A 24,093-nucleotide genomic window follows, 5' to 3' on the forward strand; every position below is an offset into this window, starting at 1 on the left:
GTACAGGCACCAGCAACAGAAAGAGGGGATCAGAGAGGCTGTTAGCTGGGTTCACACAAAACTATTTAAAATTCATGCGTCTTTTGTATACACTGCAAAACGTGTGATGGAATCAGGGGGCACCAAGACTCGTTATTCCAGAAATGCTTCAGGGTTTGAGAGATCAAACCAGGATTCAAAGCGGTGAGCCATGACAGGGCTCCTTGAGAGCAGGAAAAACAAAGACCATACACACAGAGATAATATCCCCAAAGCAGCATTTATTTACCCACTAATTCCAAAACATTTAATTTAGAAGTCTGGCATTTCATAATTACCCATCTTGATTGACATGGGCTGACACACATGGCGCTGTCAGGATACACAAGGACAATAGCCAAATAGTTACAAAAAAATAAATCCATGATTCTTAAAACAGTCGCAACCAAAAAAAAAAAAAGTTACAGGTATCAAAACTTTAGATGCATTGCATTGAAAAGAAGGTTTGTGCACATCATAATTTAAAGAGGCAAACAAGGCGCTACTGAAACCTCACGTTAAAGTTTATTATTAAGCTGATGGAAAGGAGCAAGTGGTCTCTCATATCAGCTTCCCTTAACAGTTTTCCATTAGCTAAGAAAGAGATGGGAGGGGTGAATTCACTTTTGCATGCACAGATGTACTGCTTTAACAAAACACTAGCAGCTGGTTTTAAGTGGACCATTTAAATACCAACTGTAGCCTGTGTGGTTAATTCTCCTAACTTCCCCGAGGCTTTCGCCTGCACTTCACCCAGATCAGCAGGCACAGGAAAATGCCTCCTTCAGAATGCACCTGTCTGCACAATTCAGAAAGGGAGCTCCCGTGGGCTCAAAGCAACCATCAGTCCAGCAATGCCCATAAATTTACCTGGAACTGCTTCCCGGGGGCGGAGAGCAGATCTGAGTAGCTGTGCTGCCATACAGATAGGTTTAGCACTAGATACTTAGTGACTGTGGCGAGGAAGGACCGGTGGTGATGGGGTGGGGGCGGGGGCTGGCCGAGGCGCTCAGTTGCCTTCTCCGGCTTCCTCGTCCTGCTGGTCGCTCGTCCAGAGGGTGAGGTTGTCTCGCAGCAGCTGCATGATGAGCGTGGAGTCCTTATAGGAATCCTCGTTTAGTGTGTCCAGCTCGGCTATGGCGTCATCGAAGGCTTGTTTGGCTAAGAGGCAGGCCTGCTCGGGCGCATTCTGGATCTCGTAGTAGAACACGGAGAAGTTGAGGGCCAGGCCCAGCCGGATGGGGTGTGTTGGCTGCATGTGTTCCTTGCTGATTTCGAAGGCTTCCTTGTAGGCTGCCTCCGAAGCTTCGACCACACTGTTTTTCTTCTCGCCGGAAGCCACCTCTGCCAGGTAGCGGTAGTAGTCGCCCTTCATCTTCAGGTAGAAGACCTTGCTCTCATACTGGAAGTCATTGCAGTTCTTGATGAGGAACTTGTCCAGCAGGGCCAGCACATCATTGCACACTGTTTCCAGCTCCTTCTCAATCTTCTCCCGGTAAGCCTTAACCTTCTCCAGCTTCTTCTCATTCCCATCGGCCATGGTTTTCTGCTCGATGCTGCTGATGACCCTCCAGGAAGACCGTCGGGCACCGACCACATTCTTGTAGGCCACGGAGAGGAGGTTTCGGTCTTCATTGGAGAGAGGTTCGTTGAGCTCGGTCACCTGCAACATACCCAAAAGATAAACACTGAGACCCGAGTCTGAAAACCCTGGAAAGAGATCTTCCCTTCAACCCAGTCAACAACCCTCCTCAAAAACAGGATTACGGACAAGCCACTCAAGAAAAACCAACTGGACAAGGATCCTATCTGAAGGGAGACTGCAGTCTAACAGAAGAGATAGATATTAACTCAAAATATTAGTGATAAGGACTCTGAAAAAGTCGTAATTTAGGCCTTCTAAGATGCCGCCTTCACCTTGGCGGAGGTGTGGGGATAAAGATGTTGATGGAACGTTGTGAGGTGCTGGTGCACAAGGAGGTGGTGGGGAAAAGCCCTGAGGCTCCGCTATTCTGCGTAAGATATTCTCACAGTAAAATCATACAATTCCTTTGTCAAATGTTCAAAGGTTATCACAGACTGGAAGTCGGCTTCCAGCTTTCTATTCTAGAAAGAACCAATCACACCTCCCTCAAACACTTATTAACAAAGAAGAGCTTCCCAGATGAGCTCAAACACCACACAGATCTAGTGGCCAGAGTTTCACCCTGGTTACACGTGGAACCCCACCGGTAAACCCAGCCCTCCCCCAACCCAAAACGGATGCATTAGTAACAGTAAAGTGTCCCCAGTCTCTGCTGAAAGGAGGCATAACTACTCAGCAGCAAGCTTTACTCTGACCTACCAGACAGGAAACCCTGACTGCCCATCAAGGATGGATGCACCAATTATTTTAAGTGGAAACGTTAAATTTCAAATTCTTCATGATGCCAACTGCAAGCGAGCCAGCTGTGTCATCAGTAGAAGGAGCACTGGACTTTGCTGTGCTGAGCTGTGCCACCAAAAAGTCATGTTGAAGTCCTAACCCCTGGTACCCGTCAACGTGACCTTATTTGGAAACAGGGTCATTGCAGGTGTCATCAAGTCAAGATGAGGTCATACTGCATAAGGTGGATCCTAAATCCAATGACTGGTGTCCTTATAAGAAAAAGGGAGATCTGGAGACGAAAGCCATTGTCATGTGATGATGGAGGAAGAGACTGGAGTGATGTGTCTACAAAGGCCAAGGATTACAAGGATTACCAGGAGCTACCAGAAACGAGGAGGGGCAAGGGAGGATTTTCCCCTAGAGCCTTCAGAGGGAGCACAGCCCTGACGACACCTTGATCTCAGACTCTAGCCTTCCAAACTGTGATAAAATACATTTCTCTTGTTGTAAGCCAGCCAGTTTGTGGTGGCTTTGTTTGGTGGTCCTAGGAAACTAATACAGACTTAGAATCAGAAAACTCTGGGCCCCAGCAAAGCCACTAACACACTAAACTGGCCTGTATCTTCTATAAAGTGGGGGGATTCCTCAACTATGTGACCTACTGGGAAAGGTCTTTAATTTTAAAAACAGAAAAAGAAAAAAGAAGAGCACGTAGAAAACCACAAAACTCAACAAAAAGGCATTACTTAAATCAAACTATAAGGACAGAACTTGCTCCAATGGAAGAGAAAAGCCAAGTCTGATGGAGAAACTTATTAACAACATAATAAAACAGACATGCTTACCATGGATTAAGAAGACTGAGCAGTAGAGAATCAGAAGTTTAAAAAAAAGAATTAAAAAGGATGATAAGTCTATTTGAAAAATTAGTTCAAGAACATAAGCAACAAATGTAATCATTAAGTGTGTAAAATTAGAAAACTTGTGCCAAGTTCTTAAAAGTGAAACACACAACTGTCTACCACCACCTCCCTCTTCAACAAATCCCAGACAAAATAAAAATACCAGCTCCCTCTTCTAACTTCCCCATTTCTCTGTCCCCAGAACCCCTACTCTTCTGCTGCAAATCATTAGCCAGGGATGGCCTCTCCCTCTTTGCCTAGTCAATCAGCCCAACCCACTTCCTCCTTCAGTGTGGTCTTCAGCTACAAGCCGCCCCTGACATTCCCCAGGATGGCTGCCTGCAAGCCCGGCTCCTCATTCCTCCCCACAAAGACAGGAATGGTCTCCACGCTGGTCTAGGGCAATCCCCTCCGCTCTACTAATCCACAATCCATGCTCCCCTCAAGACCTGTAACCCCACTAGTTTTCTCCTCCAGGGAGTGCCTTTAAACACACCTGCTTACTAAAAGTATAAAGAGACATTGTAGATATTTTTCTGATAATTTGGCCTTTTAAGGAAGCAACCCTTATAAATCAAAATTCCATCTCAAATACTATGACAAATCTCAGAATGCTTGAATCCTTTAGCATGACACTTTTCTAGGCCAATATTCAGTAAAACAAAACATGAGGCAAGAACAGAATTTGAAAAGCTCCTCAGATCTTCCAATAAGTAAATCCAACTAAGGCCACTTGATGTTAAAATGCAAATGACATCCATAAGGAGCCACTATATACTTCATCCTGCGACCAGTAAAGCTGCTTTTGTTGGACTACTGCGAAGACACCTCAAAGTATGTCCCCAGAGCACATCATTAAAATTGAGTGCATATCTGAAATATCTATATATCACACAGTGTTTGCACAAGGGGTGGTATCATTACTCAAAAAAAATCTTAAGACATCTGGAGTTTAGCCTGAGCTAGCTGTGTGACCTTCAACAGAACACAGCTTTTCTGGGCATCAAAAGTTAAATAAGGGGGACCAGCCCAAACAGTCTCCAAGGACTTCTTCAGCTCTAAAATCCTAGGATTCCATTTTTCCTGAGCAACTATAACAGGTGTGGTAAGGCCTGAGGTCAATACTATTGAATATCAACATAAATGTGGGTGTATCTGTGGGTTCCAGGAATCCGAGGATCCCTTCTCCATCAGGAATAAACTGCCAAAAAAGGCTACTGGGCAATATTTATGACACCTTCACAAGAAAAATCATTGACTAGGAGTGTCAGTGTTTATGTAACAATCACCTGGTCGCCTGCCAGTCTGAATGAATCACTATCGGCATCAGCTGAGTGTGACTAACGGCTAAACAAGCATTGTTCTCAGAACCCCAGCCAGGGCCTAACTAGGAAATAACTGGATACGTTTAAATATAGTGTGTTTTAATACTCCTGGATTACAGCTCGGTTAACAAAAGGAAACTTATGGGAGAAAGATAGTTTTATTACTTGATCGGATAACTAAAGAAAATTGGGAGTTTTCCCCAGATTGGAAAATTACGGACTGAAGTAAAATCAGATGGCCTATTAAAACAAGATGTACAGCCAGTCTTGGCTGGTGATACTTACTGCAAATAACCTTCGCTAATGTCAGTTAGCACGAGTTCCCAACACTTCAAATTCCAAAACACAGGAGCCAGGAGACTTCAAGAGAAGTCTCGTCACCCACTAAGAGGCGCAGACACTGGGAAGCAAACGGTGTAGGGAAAGGAAAGTAGGAACGGGTCCCAACCATCCTAAGACTAAACCAGTGGGATGGCCATCTGCGGAGTCTACGGAGATGATTTACTGCATCTCAACAATCACAAGTTTCCAAATGGTTTCTAATTAGGAACAAAGACTAGACACGGATTTCTCGAGATAGAACTAGACAAAGGTTCTCAACCTTCTTTCTACTCCAACGCCAGTTTTAACACTCTCGTTTCCATTGCACACCAGCTGCGCCCAGTGCGGCCACCCCAGACATTATATCTTCACGTGGCTACACCAGCTCCACGGGGTTCCACCACCTCTGCTCGCAGCCACTCTGCTGTCTTGTTCTCCTGCCCACCTCCCCACCCCAGGTAATCCTACTTACAGGCTTCCTGAAAACCTTAAATTGATGGACCCTTCCCATTCAGGAAGGCTCTCCTCTCATCTCCTTTGAGGACTGGACTCCCTGCCAGCCATTCTGCTCATGTACGTCCTCACCACGCAGCCTTTGGCTGCACCAACTCCCTTCACCCATTTTCTCTGCTCAGGACTACACAGCATTTCTGAAAGTCACGAACAACCTGGTCGGCTACGAATTCATTTATCTTCCTATGACACCACTGGCTTACTCAAAAATCCCTAAGGGCCTCCTCCCACTAACTCACAAGGCAATAAACTATGTGTTTGTGAGTAAAAATAGACCCGCTGCCAAAAACAGCCCAGGGACTATTTGGGAAAACTTAAAGTTCTGAATCTGGGAAACATCCAACCTCAGAAGGAACACTGAGCAAACAAAAAAACATCACCCCTGAGCTGCCAGGCCACACTGCTCAAGTTGGGGTTGATGCCTCCTGAACAGCGCTCTCATCCTTCACAGCTACACACACACAGCACAGCCACCACCCCGAACTCTATAGCTACCCACACGCACACGCTACCAGCAAGCTTGCTTTTGATATAAGAGCTTATAACAGAAAAAAACAATCCTCATGAATAATTGCATAAACATAACCACATAATAAAATCTTTAAGCTTCTTTGGCAGAACCCTGTATATATTAAAAAAAAAAAGAGGGGCTTCCCTGGTGGCGCAGTGGTTGAGAATCTGCCTGCTAATGCAGGGGACACGGGTTCGAGCCCTGGTCTGGGAAGATCCCACATGCCACGGAGTGGCTGGACCCGTGAGCCACAACTGCTGAGCCTGCGCGTCTGGAGCCTGTGCCCCGCAACGGGAGGGGCCGCGATAGTGAAAGGCCCGCGCACCGCGATGAAGAGCGGTCCCCGCACCGCGATGAAGAGTGGCCCCCGCTTGCCGCAACTGGAGAAAGCCCTCGCACGAACCGAAGACCCAACACAGCCAAAAATAAATAAATAAATAAATAAAGTAGCTATAAAAAAAAAAAAAAAAAAAAAAAGAAAAGTGAGCTTGAGGGATGAAAGCTTTTTTGGCTGATTGTTTCCCAAGTTAATGCCCCGAAAGTGAGGATTCTGCCTGTACCCCAGCTGGCAAAGCACCTGCCATTGGTCACCACTTGCCCAAGCCTGGAAAGACTGCCCTCTGTCTAAACCAGGGCGAGGCTGCAGTTCTGCAAGGCTGGGAGAGGGGCCAGCTTCAAGCTCAGAGCAGGTGAGTTCAGGTTATGAATATTCACTCTAAGCTTAACATTAGTCAAAATAGCTCCCTTTGTATCGTTAAGAGACCACCTTTGTCTTGCTCTGAACATAAGTAAACATTTTCACAGGTCTTGGCAGGCATTATATACAACCCCATCTGAACAGCGTCACTCTACCCTACTGCCCCTGAGGCACCAGGACCAAAGGCTTCAGAAGCTGTGCCAGTTCCCATCACAGGGAAGTGCCAACACCCACCACCAAGGAGGGGATGCCACTGCGGCGAGGAGTGGGAGGGGCAGCCTCAACCTGGACACTTGGGAGCATCTCACCAACAACCTAGACACTGAAATTTGGGGGCCTCTAGGCTTACAAAATATACTAAAAGCAATATGGAGAAACAATTTCCTAAAACACCACAACTATAATGTAACATAGTCTTTTGCACTTCTCAATTCATAGCAAGAACTCAAATTCAATTAATACTTTGCTTCTTAAGCTAAAAAAACTGGTCTTCAAGAGAACAAGCAAAATCCAGATGAGTCTGCCTTTCATGCTCCCCTGTTGCAGCTAAGAACCATAAGTGGTAGATTCTGTTTTTAATCAAATTTGGCAAAAATGACTTACATCTAATAGACGGAGTTATTTGTTCAGTAAGCCCACTTATGTTAACGGCTTGGAACTTAGTCACCAATGATGACAATGGCTAATAGACCAGAAAGTATACTAGAAAGAAATATGATTCCTTAGCCTCATGGGGCATTGTCACAGTGGTTAAAGTGAGAACTCTAAATTTGAGAGTTCAAATCTTCCCTTTACAACTCGACCTTGAGAAAATTAATCTCTTCAAATCTCATTTGTAAAATGGAGTTAATAACAGGATCCATCCAGAGTTGTTCTCAAGATTAAATGAAAATGTACACACGGAATAAAAGCTACCATTTACTGAGTGCCTAATAGGTAAAATGATAAATTTCATAAACTTGATGAATTGTAACATGGAAAACACATCTGGGGTATCCCCTCCCAAACCGTTTTTCTGGAAAAGTGTGACACTGCGGTCTACCACTAATATTAAATTCCAGACAATGATGAGAAAATACATTTTTGGTTTCCTTAAAGGAGTAGTGAGGTCCTTGACTGTGGGAGCTCTTCCGGGGATAATGCAGGAACCCCAAATCCAGATGGGGACCACAACTCCCACGTCACTGCAGCAAAGCTATGTGAACTGTTCACCAACTGAAGTGTCTTTTAACTAATATTGCAAGAATAATGCAGAGACTTCTTCCTTCCTCAGTCAATACGTGACAAAGCGATACTTACATGGGAAACACGGCTTGCTAGTTTACATAGATTTCAAACGGTAGTACCAATGTGGCTTTAAGATGTCACACTAACCACAATTCTGGTACACCTCAAAATCATCCTTAGTTTCAATATCTGCAACATGGGTTAGGTCTCACCCTGGGTCACTCAGCTGTGCTCTCCTTTTACATACCACCTGCTCACTTCCCCACTTCCCAGGATCTCACAGCTGTTGGAATAACAGCCTCCGGCCACTGGTCGGACCTCTTCCCCTCCGACCCATTTCCTTAAGCTGCAGCTTTGTTGCCTGCACTTAAGATTGCTACAGATATGCATCAAGTCCTTCAGACATATTTCTCCCCGTCCTTTGTCAACCTTGTAAGCGATGTTAAAACACACCATGCCATCCCAAACAATTTTGACATTTTAAAACTTCATGATTGCCCCTATGTTTTAATATAAAAGATGACTAAGAGCAATAAATGACATGACTGAATTGTCTGTCCATGAATATTCACTAGAAATCTATCTGGTTAGTTACCCTCTTTCCTTAGACTCACTTAGTATTATGCACAAATATTTTTATGCCACTTTATGGGTTTATCTCATAGTTCTCATAAGATGGTACTGTACTCATTTTATAGAGGTTATGAATTGTATAAGGGCATTCCAAGCCTGGTCTAGAAAGGACTTGGGTTCGAGAATCTTTCACAGTGTTTCTTTCTACGTAAGGGACAAGGTACAAGATGGGGGAGAGCTGGAAGAAACGTCTTTACTTCACTTCAAAAACATTTCTTGCCCCTTCAAATTAGGAGGAGAGGCAGGGAACTGCAGTTCTCAACTGATGTGAGCCAACACCTTTGTTTCCAACATGCGTGATTTCTTAAAGCCTTACCGACAGCATCCTCCAGGTGACGCTGGTAGCATATGGAACATCAATCATTACAGGCAGGCAATATTATTAGCTACCATTTAAATTATAAAGGAAACAGAAAACAAGTTAGAATGAAAGCTGAAAGCCCACTTGATAGTAACACCAACATTACAACCTTCACGCTTCAGAGGACCAGAAGACAAGAGATGTGAGCTTCAAGGTCACAGAGTGGTGGCATCAGAACATCCCCTCACTCAGGTGCGGTAGAGAAGCCTACTTACCTGCCCTGAAGAAAACCCACACAAGCCCAGAGGGTTATCAGAATTCCAACTCTTTCCAAAAGCTATATTTTAGGTCTATGATATTAATGAAATAGGGACTGAGTCTTCTCAATAACATTAAGAATTTAACGTACAAACATCAACAGGTAAAACATGAGAAACAGTTTTCCACTGACCCTTGCCAAGTCCTTTCCAATAAATATATTCCATTAATTTAGATGACCAAAAAAAAAAAATTCTTTAATAGAAGAAACAGGCATACTGACCAAAAAAGTTCTTATTTTTTAATAGGAGTTACCTTGAGGGAATGTTTATCACAATTCTGAAATGACATAATTAGAGTGTGCACTGAATTTTCAATGGCCTATCCGACCCATCAATCATCTCAGATACAGATATTACATATTCCCAATACATGAAAGGGTCCATTAGTTTGCAAAATCCTACCTTAATGTCTCAGAGAAAATCTGTGGACACAAGTAGGTAGCTGCAGGAAAGCATTTTTCAAGCCTGCTTTCGAAGACCAGAAAACCAATTATTTTCTCTCCACAAACTGTATTCCATTCCGGTTACATCTCTGCATTCTTTCCTTACTTCCAATTTCAAGTTGCCTCGGGTTTCCTATAGCTCCAGAACTACCTTCTAGTCATTTTCCCTTAGCCTCAATTCACTTTGCTTCCAGCCCCATCCCTTCTTTATTCCCCAAAAGGCTCCTAAAACTGCGGCCTTCAAGTCCCACTTGCAGGATAGGCGAGGGCCTCGCTAAAATGTCCAGAGAGCGGTCTCAACCCACACAATCCCAGTTCCACTCGGTGACTGGGGAGAAGAGGCGCACTTAAGTGTCACTTGCTGTGTGGAGAGAAGTGGCTTTATCCCAAATAAGCTTAAGCTCAGGACCCCTTCCAAGGAAATGCACTCAGTCAGTCCTGTTTCTGAAAAATTTGCTAAACTCATATACCCTACTTTTTTTTTTCTTATAAGACCCCCAGAATTACACAGACTTCAGGTCCCAAACCTAAATCGTCCCTGGTCTGGATGAAAAGCTCCTACCTGGCCCACAACACCATGATCAACTCCGCATCACCAATTAATCAACAAATGGGTGGTGGTGGTGGTGGTTTCCAAACACCTGGTTCAACGTGTGACGTGAACAACATGGAAAAGATAACCCTTCTTACCTGGATAATCCTAAACAGGGACCTCAACATGTTTCATATATTAATATCAAAAGCTTTAAAAGGAATTTTTCACATGACTGAAATTTTACGGAGCCTCTGTATTTGTAGTTTTTTCTCTAGGAAATCCCTTCCCAAGGCCCTAAGAAGGGCAAATGAGCTATATAACCCAGGGCAGTAATTCTTGAACTTAAACCCAATAGCACTTGCCATGAGGGTTGGGTCAAGTGCAGATCTGAGTCCCACCCCCGCGAGTTTCTGAGTCTGTAGGTCTAGGGTGGGGCCCCGGCGGATCCTCCCACGTCTCAGGAGGTTGTGCACTGGGTGAACATGGCACGTTGGCGGCCGCAGCTGTGGCTCTACCCCTCTGTGACCTTGACGCAGAGAGAAGTAATGTTCATTAAGAGAAAACGTGAACTACTGTGAGGAGACAGGGACAGTGAGAGGGTCACCGGAACTCTAGGTCTCAGACACGCAGGTGGTGTCTAATCCACCGCATTGGCCAGGGTGTGGCCGGCCGCGACTCCTTCCCCGGAAATGGAGCTGCAGACGAGTCTCCGCGGGTCTCGGGAAGGCAAAGGCACAAGGGCTCGGCTCCCCCAGGCGTCAGGACCCGTTTTAGTCTCCGGGCAGATGGGCGCAACATCCAACCTGGGAGGGGGCCCCACGCCCGCCGCGCTCCCGCCCGCGTCCTCGTCGGACTTCAGGATGGGGGGGTCTCCGCACACAATGCGGACCCCGGGCGCGGGAGAATGGAACCAGAACGATGCCGGCGAGCAGAGCAAAAGCGGATCGGCATTACACCGAGTTCAGGTCGTGGCAGCGGAAACCAGGAGAGACAGGGCGCTACTCACTAGGTGATTATTACAAGTTGGGGTGTGTGGAGGAAGGCGAGAGGGGGTGACCCAGCCTGGCAGAACGGTCCAGCAGGAGGAATGCGGCTCCCTCACGCTCCCTCGAGCACCCTCCCCCACCCGCGGCTCCGAGCTGGGATGCCGTGACGCCCGCCCACCCGCGGGGTCCCCGCCGCGCCCCCTCCCTGGACACCCTCCCGGCCCGGCCGCAGGAAATGGCGGGGCGCGCGGCGGGCGCGGGAAGCGCAGGCTGAGAGCGGGCGGCCGCGCCCAGGGGGGCGGCGGGGTTGCCCCTGGCCCGGAGGGGGCCGCCGCCCGGCCGCCCACCCCTTCCCTGCGCCGGGCCCCCGGCCGGCCGCCCGGGCTCCCGGCGCGCTCACCGCCTTCATGGCGGAGGCCATGTCGTCGTAGCGCTCCGCCTGCTCGGCCAGCCGCGCCCGCTGAAGGAGCTGCTCGCGGTCCCCCATATCGCTGAGCCCTGCCTCGCCTCGCGCCCCACTCTGCTAGCTCGCCCGCTCGTCTTCTCCGGTCGCAGGGGAGGCCGCCGCCGCGCACGCGCACTGGCTCGCCGGCCGGCCCAGGCTGCAGGCAGCAGGTAGCGCCGCTCGCCCTCTCGCTGGCTCGCCCCGCGCGCTGTGGCTCGCGCCGCGGACACCGCCTAGGGAGGACAGGCGACCGCGCGGGGGGATGGGAGGACGAGAGGACGCCTGCGCAGTGGCAGCGGCCGGGCTGGGCGGCGCGGAGCTGCGCGAGTGGGGGGTGGGGGAAGGGCGGGCCAGCCCTAACGGTCTATTTCAAGGTGACGTCACCTTCTATAAATAGCTGAGGCCACCGCCCCGCCCCAGAGCCGCGCAGGCGCCTAGCGAGTGCTGCATTTAACCGCCGCAGAGGTGGAGGTGGGAGAGGGGAGGGCTGGGGCTGGGACGGCGGAGAGGGGGTGGGGGCCTCGGTGATGGCGGCCGTGCAGGCAGCGCACTGTCACGGCCCCACCCGGAAAGGCGTCTCTGAGTCCAGGTTAGAGGTCTGGCTTGAGGAGGGCCCCAAAAGCAAATAAACCTAGTGCTTGGGGAAGCCAGGAGGCCGCGTGCCCGAGGAACGGACGGGCCCCGGACGCGCCCCTGCCCAGCCTGGCCGATGGGCTTCTGGGGGCCACACCCTGAGCTTCAGTCAGCACTGGCCGGGCAGGATCAGGTCCGGCCTTTGGGGACAACCCCACGCACATTCACTCACTGCGTCCCCGTCCTGGGAAGTGGCCTTGTGCAGACTGTGCCTTCCACGGGAGAAGAGACTGAGTGGCCCCGCTGGGACGGGTAAGAGTCACCACACACTTGCTAGGAGCTGGCCCGGTGCTAGGCCTTTCCAGGCATGATCGTACTTAATGCTCACAACCCTCCACCCCTGGTGGACCCTGCTGGCCTCCCCATCTGTCAAAGCCAGACTAGTGACTTGCTCAAGGTTACACAGCCTGAAAGTGGTGGCAGTTTCCTCCTGTGGCAAAGAGGAGAGTGGACCAGCTGGTCACTGAGCCCAGTCCTGGCATTACATGCTGAGGACCCCTGGTGCCAGGCGCTGGTCTGGGTCCCGGACATGGGAGGAAAATCCCAATCACTAAAGCATGGCCAGACTTAGTACAACATGCCAAGGAGAGTGCAGGCGAAGGGGCCTTATGCTCTCTGAGCATTTTATTGAGCACCTACTGCATGCTCAGCACTGGGGGAAGGAGTAGCCACAGAATAAGTAAGATACAGTCCCTGCCTCTGAGAAGCGGAGGTCTAAAAACCGAAGAGCAGGTAAGCTGGACCTTGAAGGAGGTGAGAGTCAAGGAAAAGGTGTTAGGGAGGGGGATCCAGCAAGGGTGAGGGCTTGGCAGTGAGGATAGAAACAAAATGGGGAAGAGAGAGGCCTGGCCGTGGGACATGAGGTGGGGTAGAACAAGATCATGGAATGTTTTCAGTGCCAGGCTGAAGATTTAAGGCTTTATCCTCAGGTAATCAGGAACTACCAGAGGCATGGAAGCCATATTTCAGGCCCAGAATCTTGCTCCACAGAGTTAGATGCATTGGAAGGGAGAGGGAGGGACTGGAGAGTGGGCCTTTTCTGGACCTCAGTTTCACCATCTGGAGAACTGGACTTGAAGAACTGTTTAAAGCACTGTAGAATAGAAGAAATCCTGGAATGTCAGAGCTGGCAGGACTCTTAGACTCACCACTGTCCAACCCCTTATCCTGCATAAGGGGAGAGTGAGGTATCAGGGGGAGGAGAGGCTGACCCCAGTTTGCACAGCCAGCAGAGCTGGGACCTCCATACTAGGTCTCCTGCCTCCTGGGCCGCCTTCCACCTGCTGTGATGCTACAGTGAGGACCTCAGTACCCATGACACAGCGTTTGACTGGGAGGAAACCCCCACCCCAGGCTTCTCCATGCTTTGAGGATTCACCTTTGCTAACTACAAATGGAATCGAGGTTAACAAACCAGGCTGATCTTTCCCCTAGTGAATATCGTTAAAGAGTATGGTAGATAATAACTTATCATCCACCATGGGCCTGATGAGGATGGGTTCCCGTGAGAGGTGAGAGGAGGGCCAGCACTGGGGGGGCCTCCACAGTTCCTTCCAGCCCTTAGAGGGATTAGAGCCCTTCTAACTTCTGATCATGTTGGACTGAGATTGATTTCAAAACAGTAAAAATCAGAGAGACTGGAGCATTCTAAATAACTGATTTTGACATTCATAAATGTCAAATGGGGGGACAACTTTGGTTCGCCCATAAAGCTTTGCTTTCCTTCTCACCAAACTTCACTGTCTCCACCTCCTCACCACCCACCCACCACCCCCACCTCAGCCCAGTGTACTCTGGCTCTACCCCCACTCCTCCACCTAGGTGGCCCTTGCTGTGGCCACCAATCCAAGGTCACTGCACAGTCCTCACTTTCCTGGCCCTCTTAGCTGCACTTGGCACAACTGCTCGCCCCTCCTTGACAGGCTCACCTCTTAGCTTTCATGACCTTGCACTCTCCTGGCTCCCCTCTGCTGCTCCAGCCACTCCTATTCTGTCTCCTGTGTGAGCTTGTCTTCTCAGCCTACCTGGAAATTCGGGGGTTCCTCAGAGCTCCGCCCAGGCCCTCTGCCCTATCCTGGGCTACCTTATCCACGCCCACTCTTGAACGGAAGGGGACATCTACCACGTTGCCAGCACTGGGCCAGGTGCTTTGCAGAGATGGGCATATTTTTTCCCTCAAGATACCCCTGTAAGGTAGGTGGGATTTCCATTCCCATCTTACAGATGAGGAAACTGGCTTGAAGATGTTCCATGTCTTGAATAAAATCACACAGCTGGTAATCAGCAGAGCCAGAATTCAAGCTCAGTTCTGTCAGACTCCTAGGCCTGATGGCCCCACGATGTCGTGAGGTGTGAGCTGACAAGGGGTCAAGGTGTGACTCCCCTTTGGGGGTCATTCAGATTGTAAAAAGCACACACAAGTCTCCCTCTTGTAGCTTATACACTTATCAGCATCCATCTCCTTCACCCTCGGGAGAGAGCTGCCCACTCCCCAAAGTCTTGTAAATAAAGCCAGGATGACCACCTTGGATAGGTCACCTACTCCCAGGGCTCTAAGTCCTATCAAGCATGTAGCTTTTGAACAATTTCCAAGAGGGCCTCTGAACCAGGGGAAGGGGGCTGATGATCAAGGTCAGACACACTGTGTGGCCCCCAGAGCTCCGAGCAGGTACCCAGAGCAGGGGCCAAGTCCGCTGCATCTTTATCTGGCAGGGTCTCACTCAGGGAACAGAACAAAACTCTGCCCCCAGCTATCCAAGGACATGTGTGTGATGTGATGGGGAAGAGGATCTGAACTCAGGTCTAAATCCTGCTCTGCCAGTTACCAGCTGAGTACCCTTGGGGAAGCCCCTTTTATTTTTGCATTTTATTTAATTTATTTTTTTATACAGCAGGTTCTTTTTTTTTTTTTAATTTTATTTATTTTTGGCTGTGTTGGGTCTTTGTTGCTGTGCGAGGGCTTTCTCTAGTTGCGGTGAGTGGGGGCTACTCTTTGTTGCGGTTCGCGGGCTTCTCATTGTGGTGGCTTCTCTTGTTGTGGTGCGGGCTTCAGTAGTTGTGGCATGCAGCCTCAGTAGTTGCAGCTCGCGGGCTCTAGAGCACAGGCTCAGTAGTTGTGGCGCACGGGCTTAGTTGCTCCGCGGCATGTGGGATCGTCCCGGACCAGGGCTTGAACCCGTGTCCCCTGCATTGGCAGGCAGATTCTTAACCACTGTGCCACCAGGGAAGTCCCTAGCAGGTTCTTATTAGTCATCAATTTTATACACATCAGTGTATACATGTCAGTCCCAATCGCCCAATTCATCACACCACCACCCCTACCCCCCGGGAAGCCCCTTTTAAATGGGACTGACCATCCTGTTTCTTAGGGTTGGGGTTCGGCAAGAGCACATTCACACCCTGCCTTCACCAGCCATCACAACTGTAGAAAATTCCTTGCTGCACCCCACCCTGAGCCAGTGGTAACGACTGCTTCTCACTCAGGACTGGATTTCCAAAGCGTTGCCAGAACCCTCTGCCAGAGCCCCGTGAATAGGTGACCCAGAAAAGGCACATCCTGCTTTTTTCCTCGGGTGTCCTGGGACACTCTGAGCTCCCTGCAAAGTCTGGACACCAAGGGAAGTGTTACAAAGAAGCCCTGGTATTGTTCTGGAGAGATGGCGTTCACACTGTCAGCATGGTTACCGGCTTGAGACAGAGGGGCCACCCGCCCACAGATTTGTGTCACCCAGATAGGATTTTCTTTTTTTTTTCCCCCCCCTCAAATGCAGGCCTCCTGCTGCCTGGGTGACCCGGCTGATCCCAAGCCAGTGATGATATCACCACCACCAGGAGCAGGGGCAGCAGCTCTTGCTGTTAATTGCTGGCTGTCTGACGGTCTTGGGGGTAAACACTTGATCCCCCTGTACCAGCTCCCCAAATCCTCACAACTCTGGGAAAGAGGCTGTTAACCCCATCATATGGAAAAGGAGACCTAGAACAGTCAGGTGCTTACTCAGTGGTCAAGGCGGTCACCCGCAGCCTCCCACTCACGGCCACTCTCTGCCAACTGCCTGGGCCCCAGTGTCCTTTCACTGATACCAACTTCCACCCCCTGTGTCTAAGATCAGCCTGAGTGCACAGATTTCAGGATCAGCCAGAGCCTCCCGCCACTCTTTGAAAGCCTGCTTTGGGAGCAGATTGGCTTCCACGGCAGCTTTTGGCATTAGGAAGTGTGAAAATGTCCTGGTAGCTACAATCTGTGAGCTGGCAGAGCTCAGAGCCCCGTTCTCAGCAGCCCCCCCCCCCCACACACACACAAGCTTGTTCAAAGGAGCTCCGCTCTGGGGGAGAAAGTGAAGCTGTTGCCTATGGAATCGCAGTTAAAATGAGGGCGAAAAAGGCTTTTGCTTCAGTTCTGCAGATGGTCAAGGAACTTGTGTTTCTTAGCCAGAATTTTCTAGATCCTTTGGCTGGAACCATCTGGATAATTGCCTCAAGCTTCTGTGTGGTTCTCACTAGGTCGGCCCAAGTGAGAGGGGCTGTGGTGGTCCAGGGAAAGCTGGAGGTCAGAGCCTGGAGTGCGGTGACTTCCAGTCTCTGAGCCTTGGATTTCCTGTCTGTGAAGTGGGAGGCTACACTGGCTTGGATGGCAGAGTTCTGTCTTTTTTCCAGCTCTGAAGATCTAGGGTATGTCACCACTGGAAGTTCAGCAAATGACATGGCAGCTCAAGAGGGTGAAGCAGGGATGCCTCAGACGCCCAGTGCCTGGACCACATCCATACAAGGAGTGGAGGAAAGTAGCAGGACCTACTCCACAGCAGGCCACAGGCAGCGGGTGGCCAGCACACTCCCACTTGGTCAAGGAAAGGTCGGTATTATTGTTCTGACTTTACAGATGTGGAAGCTGAGGCCCAGGGAGGTTAAGTATCTTGCCCAACTGCAGAGCAGGGGGCAGGAGCCCGGATCCAGACCCACTCTACCATCACCATTCTTTCCATGCCCGCCCCTGACCTTCTGAGCGCCTGAAAACGTTCTTTCAGTCTTTGAGCTGCACACATCAACTGCTGTCATCAACTGCTGCTTAAACCATAACCTTGGAAGTGAGGGTGAGGTTTGCTGAGTTTCCACCAAGGTTCCCTGCCAGGCAACTATGCTACAAAACAGCTTTTCCTCCCCAGTATGTTAGTAGGAGGCAAGCAGATTGCTACAGCCTTCTGTCTTCTTCCAGACAAGAGTGGTGGGCTGGCCCTGACTCAGGAGACAAAGGGATCTGGCAGCACCAAAGCCAGAGGAGAAGGCTGACTCCAGGGGGCTGGTCTCTGCAGATAGCCCTGAGCTGCCGCTGGGGTCATAGGTAGGAAGGACACCCTTTTCCCCTTAAAAGATACAAGCTCCTCCACCTGGCCCTTCATGACCTGGCCCTGGCCCACCTTTCCAAGCTCAACACCTACTTCCTGGACATCCTAGGGCCACCAGGCTCACAGAGCCTGCCCACAAGTTTCTACCAACTTTCCCATTCTTCTACCTCTTCCTCTAAGTCTTTAATACCCAGCTGAAATCTTACCTCCTCTAAGGAGCTTTCCCAGGTCTCCACCAAGAAGCACGCTCTCCTTCTGCTCACTCCCACTGTGACTCTGGAATCCACCACCTGCATGGACTTCTTTTGGTAGGATTGGTGTTTCCTGGCCAGCTACTAGGCATCAAGCCCTGTGCTATGCAATTTCATCTAATCCGTGATCTCGTTTAATCCTCATGACAATTGTGAGGTAGGGAATTCCTCTTGTACCCATTTAAGCAGATGGGGAAAAGGAAGCTCTCTTACCCAAGGTCTTGGAGCTAATAGGGGCAGAGTCACTCTTTGTCACTTATACCACCTGCTTCCCACTTCATAAGGAAGTTGGCATTTCCCTCGTAAAATGTAAACACTGGAGGACAGGGCCTGCGTTTCATTCATCATATGAGGCCCTGGGGTGCCCCTCTTCATGAGTGCTGAATCGAATCTGATCACACCTTGTGCCTATTGCAGAAATGCCACCACAAGAGCCCTCTTTGTGAGTGGCCAAGGCCTTCCAGGAGGGAAACGCTTTAAATTGGCTGACAGCTAACTGACTGGCAGCCTCGTGGAAGATAAGACTGGGGAGAGAGCCAGGGGGAGGGAGGCAAGATTGCAGGGGCTAGGAGGGGGCTGAGAGGAGGAGGAGGAGGAAGTCTCCTGGTTGAATTTGGCCACCTTGCAGTTACTTGGAGTACAAGATCTGGAGTTGCCAGACGCGGCCTCAAATCCCAGCTCTTCTGCAGTAGCTGGGATAGCCTGGGCAAGTCGCTACACCTCTCTGAGCTTCAGTTTCCTCATCCGTAAAGTGGGCCTGTTGCTCACGTTGAACCTCCCACCCCCCGGGGCTGATGCCGGGAGGAACGAGGTTGTGGATGAGGGAGAGAGTGGGTGCTGCCTGCCAGAAACCTGTGACAGTGCTGTTACCACCTTTATTTTATTTATTTATTCATTCATTCATTCATTCATGCATTTTTGGCTGCGTTGGGTCTACGTTGCTGCGCACAGGCTTTCTCTAGCTGCAGCGAGCGGGGGCTACTCTTCGTTGCGGTGCGCGGGCTTCTCATTACAGTGGCTTGTCTTTGTTGTGGAGCACGGGCTCTAGGCGCACAGGCTTCAGTAGCTGTGGCACATGGGTTCAGTAGTTGTGGCTTGAGAGCGCAGGCTCAGTAGTTCTGGCGCATGGGCTTAGTTGCTCTGCGGCATGTGGGATCTTCTGGGACCAGGGCTCAAACCCATGTGCCCTGCATTGGCAGGCGGATTCTTAACCCCTGCGCCACCAGGGAAGTCCCCTGTTACCTCCTTTACATGGGACAGTTGGAGAATCAGCCCAAGCTGAAATGCCCTCCCTGTGAAACCACTGGGCCCTGAAGGCCTGGGGGCAGCATGGAACTCACAGAATCACAGACTCATACTAAGGATCTTGGAGACAACTCAGGCTGGCTTTCTTACTCTGAGAGACAGCACTACATGATGGGCCGTTAGTCAGCTCTGCCAGCAGATGGGCCTGGCTTCAAATCCAGCCCCCACTTGTATGTGGCCTGGTTCCTCATCTTTAATATGGAATTAAAAATAATTCCTCTGCCACAGCTCTTTGGGAGGATCAGAGACCCAGGCAATGACAGATGGTTTTAGTGTTAAATATGGGGAACTGAGGCTCAGAGAAGGAAGAAAATTCACTCACAGTCACACAGTAGATTAGCAGCAGAACAAGGTCTATGCCCAGGCTCTACCCCAAAGCCAAGGCCTGGGCTTGTCCTTGGACAGCTGCAGCCTTACCTCAAAGAAGGCCGAGATGGGGAGTGTTGAAGGCCGAGGAATTCACACTGAGAGCTCTTGTGGTATTCTGTGTCTCGCTGAGCTGAGGCCACTGCTTGGGTTGCTTATGGCCAGAGAATGTCAAAAAGCCTGTGTCAGAGCCTGGGATCGTGTGTCCAGCCTGGGGTCTGATCCACAATATTACCCAGGGCTTTGTGATGTCACCCCTCTGAGCCTCAGTTTCTCAGCTTGCCAAATCAGAGTAAGGCTCCGTGGCACGGTGAGGAATTCTGTGAAGGGACAGAGCTATTTTCATAACAACTACCGCTGAGCTCTTGTCCTGAATCAAGCCCTGTGCCATCACTCGCCGTGGCTTTGTTTGGTCCTCATAACACCCCTGTACAGCGGAAACCCAGCTTGCAGATAAATGGCTGGGAAGGGGTAGAACCAGGGTCTGAGCTCCGATCCTGTTCCCTCTTCCTGAAACACTCACCCCTCCTCTTTCCAGACCTAACTCGGGCTCCTTCTTTGGGTTCAGCATAGTCCTAGCTTCCTCTGGAAGGATCCCTTGGCCACAAGCTGGGTCGGGCACCTGCTCTGGCGCACAGTGCTGGGTCTGCCCCTCTGCGTTGAGACTGTTTCTCCCTCTCCTCCACCAGACAGGGAACCCCATGATGCAGGGACCTTATCACGCTCATGACTGTATCCCCAGAGCCTAGAACTGTGCTCAGCATACAGCAGGTGCTCGATAAATATTTGCCGAATGACTGAAGGCATTGTGCCAGCATCGGGATGCCAGCTGGGCCCCGAGGGAGCAGGGGAGATGGAAGGAAAACTCCTGGACTCCTGCCACGCCTTCCATTAGCGGCATCTTCCCCGAGTCCGACAGCCGGCCCCCTGGGACGCCGTTTGAGGCAGCTGAATTCCGGGCACTGCTTCACTTTGGAAAGGCAGCCACAGCCCTCATCAAGCAGCCCGGTAATTGACGTCACAGCGGTGCCAGGAGCTGCCCCGTTAATATTTAATGCAGACTCCGCTGCGACAGAGCTGCAGGCTGGAAGGGCTGAGGGGCCTGCAGAGTCCCCAAAGGGTCGTGAGGAGGGCACAGATGGGAAAGGGCTTCCTAAACCGGAAAGCCCCCAGCAGATGAGCATTACACCAACGCGTTTTAGGCCCTGGCTTAACTCAGAAAGAGCCAGGGCAGCACGTGCCTGCCGTGGGACAAGGAGACTGCTGACTGAGCCCTGGTGATAACTATGTGGGGGATTAGGGACTCCCGGGAACGTTTCCTGGAGACAGTGGAGGACAGAGCCCTGGCGCCGGCCAGACCTGGACTCCACCCCAGGTTTGCACTGTGCAGCTGTGTGACCTGGGCAGCAGCTGCACCACTGAGCTCTCAGTTCTCTGATCTGTGCAATGGGCATAATGATACCCTCCCTGAGAGGCTTTTGTGAGAATTAACAAAAACGAATGATGTGAAGGACCCAACTCATCACACAGTAGGACCTCAGCAGATTCTGGAGTGCCTTCTCCCAAACCAGGTGTGTGGGTGTTTCATGCATTCATTGGCTGAGGTGATGTTGGAAGGGAAGAAGGAGCGAGGTTTGGACTTGTCACCATGGTGGGGCACCACCCCAGAGAGACATCAGAGGATGGACAGAGAGCCCAAGATGGCAGGAACAGAAGGGCCCTTGTGGACCATCTCTTCTGATTGAACCCCTCATTTGACAGAGGAGGATGCTGAGGGCCCCGGAGGGAGTAGACCAGCCCAGAGGCTCATGCTGCAGAGCCGGGGTCTGACCTGGTCTGCAGTCACCGGCCTGAGACTGCATCCACTGAGGGATTTACCCAAGGCCACCCTCTCAGTGGGGGAGGCAGGTGACATGATGAGATCCTCTGTTCCCTGGCCTCTGCTTCTCTGGCCTGGACAAGGCAGGAGCCTCATCCTCCCCACCCCCTTCCTGGTCTCCCTCCAGCATGTTTCCCTACAAATCCCGGGAGCTTCACAAAATGTAAATCCGACCACGTCATCCCCTGCTTAAAAGGCTTCTGTGGGCCCAAACTCAGGGTTGCCAGAGAAAATACAGGAGGCCCCGTTAAAACTGAATTTCAGATAAACAATGGTTTTTTAGTATAAGAATGTCCCAGATACTGCATGCACATAATTATACTTAAAAATTATTTGTTGTTTATCTGAAATTCAGAGTTAACAGGACAACCTGTATTTTTATTTGCTAAACATGGCAATCCTATGCAAACTGCCTTCAGGGAAATGTTGAAGTGTTTAACTGGCCTCCGAGGCCCATTGGGGTCCCAAGCTCATCCTTTCCCTCTCTTCCACATGAACTCTCTGCTTCAGAAACAGCTCTTTGCCTTTACTTGAGAATCCCGAGCTCTCCGTCTCCTCTGGCCTTTGCAGATGCTGTTCTTCCACTGGAACCATCTCGGTGCCTCCACGCCGCCTGCTGCCCCACCGTGCTTGACCTGACATCCTTCAGGCCTCAGAAGGGTTGCTGCTTCCTCCTGGAAGCCTTCTTGGCTCTCCAGGCCTGGGTAGTACCTCTTCTGGGTTGCCACCGTGCCTTGGGCAGGTCCTCCATCTGTTCTGGTCCCTTGATGAAGAGTAGGGATTCAGCAGACATTTGTTGCATTTGCTAAATTCCACAGCCCCTCGCACTTCCCCTAGCAAAAGTTTCCCCTCTTTCATCCAAGTCCTATGTGCTCAGATGTCACCTCTTCTCAGAGAGGCCTTTCCTGACCATCCTGGCTGAAACAGGACACACACACCTGCTGTCCCGCCCCACCCCGCCCCAGCCCCACCAGTCACTCCCTGTCCCATTACCCTGTCTCATCCTGTCCACGGCTTTTACTGCTCTCGGAAATCACGATTTATTCACTTATTGACCCACCGTCCATCTCCTCCACTGGGCAGCAGCTTCCACAAGGGCAGGGGCCATAATGGCTCGTTCCTTGCCATCTCCCTAGCGTCTGTGGGGTGTCTGGCCCAGGGAAGATCCTGCAGACCGTGGCTGGTGGTGAACTCGTGGGCCTGCCCCTTGCTGGTGTGGGCCTTAGGGGAGCAGGGTGGCGGGCATGAGCTCCCACCTTCCGTGTCCTCCAAAATCAGTACTCTTGGGAGGGCAGGAGGGCAGGCCAGGTGGCTGCCCTCTGTTTCAGGGGCAAGAGCTTCTGGGAGCACAAGCTGAGCAGGAAGGAAAGAAATCTGCCAAAACATTCATTTTCGGCGGGGGCTCAGATTCAGAGCAAGGAAGTCATTGGGTTTTCTCTCCTCCGTGTTGATTGCCAAGTACCAGCTGCCCAGCCACGTCGTCCTGAAGGGTGGCAAACCTGGGACACTAGGCAATGGGAGACAGTGTTGGGGGTACTGAGTCACTCCTTGGGGGCCAAGGATTTCTAAATCCCTAACACAAAGCAGATCCTCTGAGCCTGTCTTTTCCAGCACCAAAAAATAGGTCCAGCCATTGCCTCCATTGAGGGAAAAATGCACACCCAAAAGCAAAAGACTCTGCTCTCCAATGCCTCTTGGAGCTACTGTTCTGCATCAGAGAGCCCATCACACTGTTCAAGCCAGCCTGCTTTCGAGTCAGGGGGCCTCCTGTCTGAATTGTGGCCGCACTGTTGACTGTGTGACCTTGGCACGCAGCCTGACCTTCCTCAGCACCAACCTCTGCATCTGTAAACAGTGGACAGTGTAGACCCAAGGCTGCAATGAAGCGTCAGGCAGGCCCTCAGCACAGCTTCAAGCACAGAGCAATGTTAAACTGATTGTAGTTAACTTACTAGTGTTTCTTCTCCTGTCCACATAGGGGGATGGACAGCATGGTTTGCAGTGAAACAAGGACCCTTCCTGGGGACTAGAGCCAAATTTAGGAGTTGCCTGGCAGGGACTGGGGTTATGATGTGAAACCCTTGGTCCATGTTGGAGACATTGGAATGCCTGATTCTATTCAGCCACTGTTCTCTAAACAGATGAGAGGACCCCTCAGAGCATCCCTCCGACCCTCCTGGAGGCCCCCTGGTATGGATAAGTCAATGGTTTGTGGGTAGAGCCCTGACAAGGATTCAGGAGGCCTGGGTTGGAGTCCCAGCTCTGACACGAATATGCTGTGTGACATGCAACAAATCACTTGCCCTCTCTGGGCTCTGGTGTCCTCATCTATAAAATGGGTCATTCTTCCCTGACTTACCAAACTCACAGAATTGTTGGGAGGATCAGATAGGAGAGTGTTTTGGAAAGCATTAGCTGTTTGATGAATTAAAGGAAGATTGTTACTAAAACTGAAAGGACTATGGGAAATCTCTGTACCTTCAGCTCTGTGCCTTTGCTATGAACCTAAAAGTGCTCTAAAAAACAAAGTCCATTTAAAAAAAAAAAGGACCCCTAGATTTTCCACCAAAGACCCTCTAAAGCCTTTAAGTCAGGCAATATAATGTGGGTTCAGGTTCTAGCTTGTAACTTGCATGACTTTGGGCAAATGAGTTAACCGCTGGCACTGCCAGAGGTTTGGTTTTCCTTCTGCAGAGACAGTAGCCCTGGAGCAAGAGAAGGACTGGGAAGATGCTGCAAGATACAGGATAGATGAGATGAGGAGGAGAAGCCCAG

At 50.4% G+C, this 24,093-nt stretch overlaps 3 protein-coding genes across 4 annotated transcripts; 2 read left to right on the forward strand and 1 right to left on the reverse strand.

The window, feature by feature from the left end:
* Window positions 1–240: 240 nt before the first annotated feature.
* YWHAH (tyrosine 3-monooxygenase/tryptophan 5-monooxygenase activation protein eta) lies at window positions 241–11,910 on the reverse strand. 2 transcript variants are annotated; one of them, XM_036874675.1, is made up of 2 exons: window positions 11,501–11,910; window positions 241–1,681 (listed from the first exon to the last, which is right to left on the reverse strand). In XM_036874675.1, exons 1-2 carry the CDS (start codon window positions 11,585–11,587, stop codon window positions 1,028–1,030), a joined length of 741 nt encoding a protein of 246 aa, XP_036730570.1. In that variant the 5' UTR covers window positions 11,588–11,910; the 3' UTR covers window positions 241–1,027. The 2 variants fall into 2 exon arrangements, with proteins under 2 accessions (XP_036730570.1, XP_036730571.1); XM_036874676.1 differs by lacking the exon at window positions 11,501–11,910 and adding an exon at window positions 10,477–10,616.
* LOC118906854 lies at window positions 10,774–17,624 on the forward strand. Its single transcript, XM_036874677.1, has 2 exons — window positions 10,774–11,123; window positions 16,832–17,624. The coding sequence occupies exons 1-2, from the start codon at window positions 10,804–10,806 to the stop codon at window positions 17,175–17,177; spliced, it is 666 nt and encodes a 221-aa protein (XP_036730572.1). The 5' UTR covers window positions 10,774–10,803; the 3' UTR covers window positions 17,178–17,624.
* A 287-nt stretch (window positions 17,625–17,911) lies between these two features.
* C14H22orf24 (chromosome 14 C22orf24 homolog) lies at window positions 17,912–20,455 on the forward strand. The gene is given in 4 exon segments (XM_036823419.1): window positions 17,912–17,925; window positions 19,978–20,097; window positions 20,133–20,268; window positions 20,270–20,455. Coding segments are annotated over 4 exon segments (456 nt in total).
* The last annotated feature ends 3,638 nt before the right edge of the window (window positions 20,456–24,093 follow it).

This window comes from Balaenoptera musculus, chromosome 14, assembly GCF_009873245.2.
Source record: "Balaenoptera musculus isolate JJ_BM4_2016_0621 chromosome 14, mBalMus1.pri.v3, whole genome shotgun sequence".
Classification (NCBI taxonomy): Eukaryota; Metazoa; Chordata; class Mammalia; order Artiodactyla; family Balaenopteridae; genus Balaenoptera; species Balaenoptera musculus.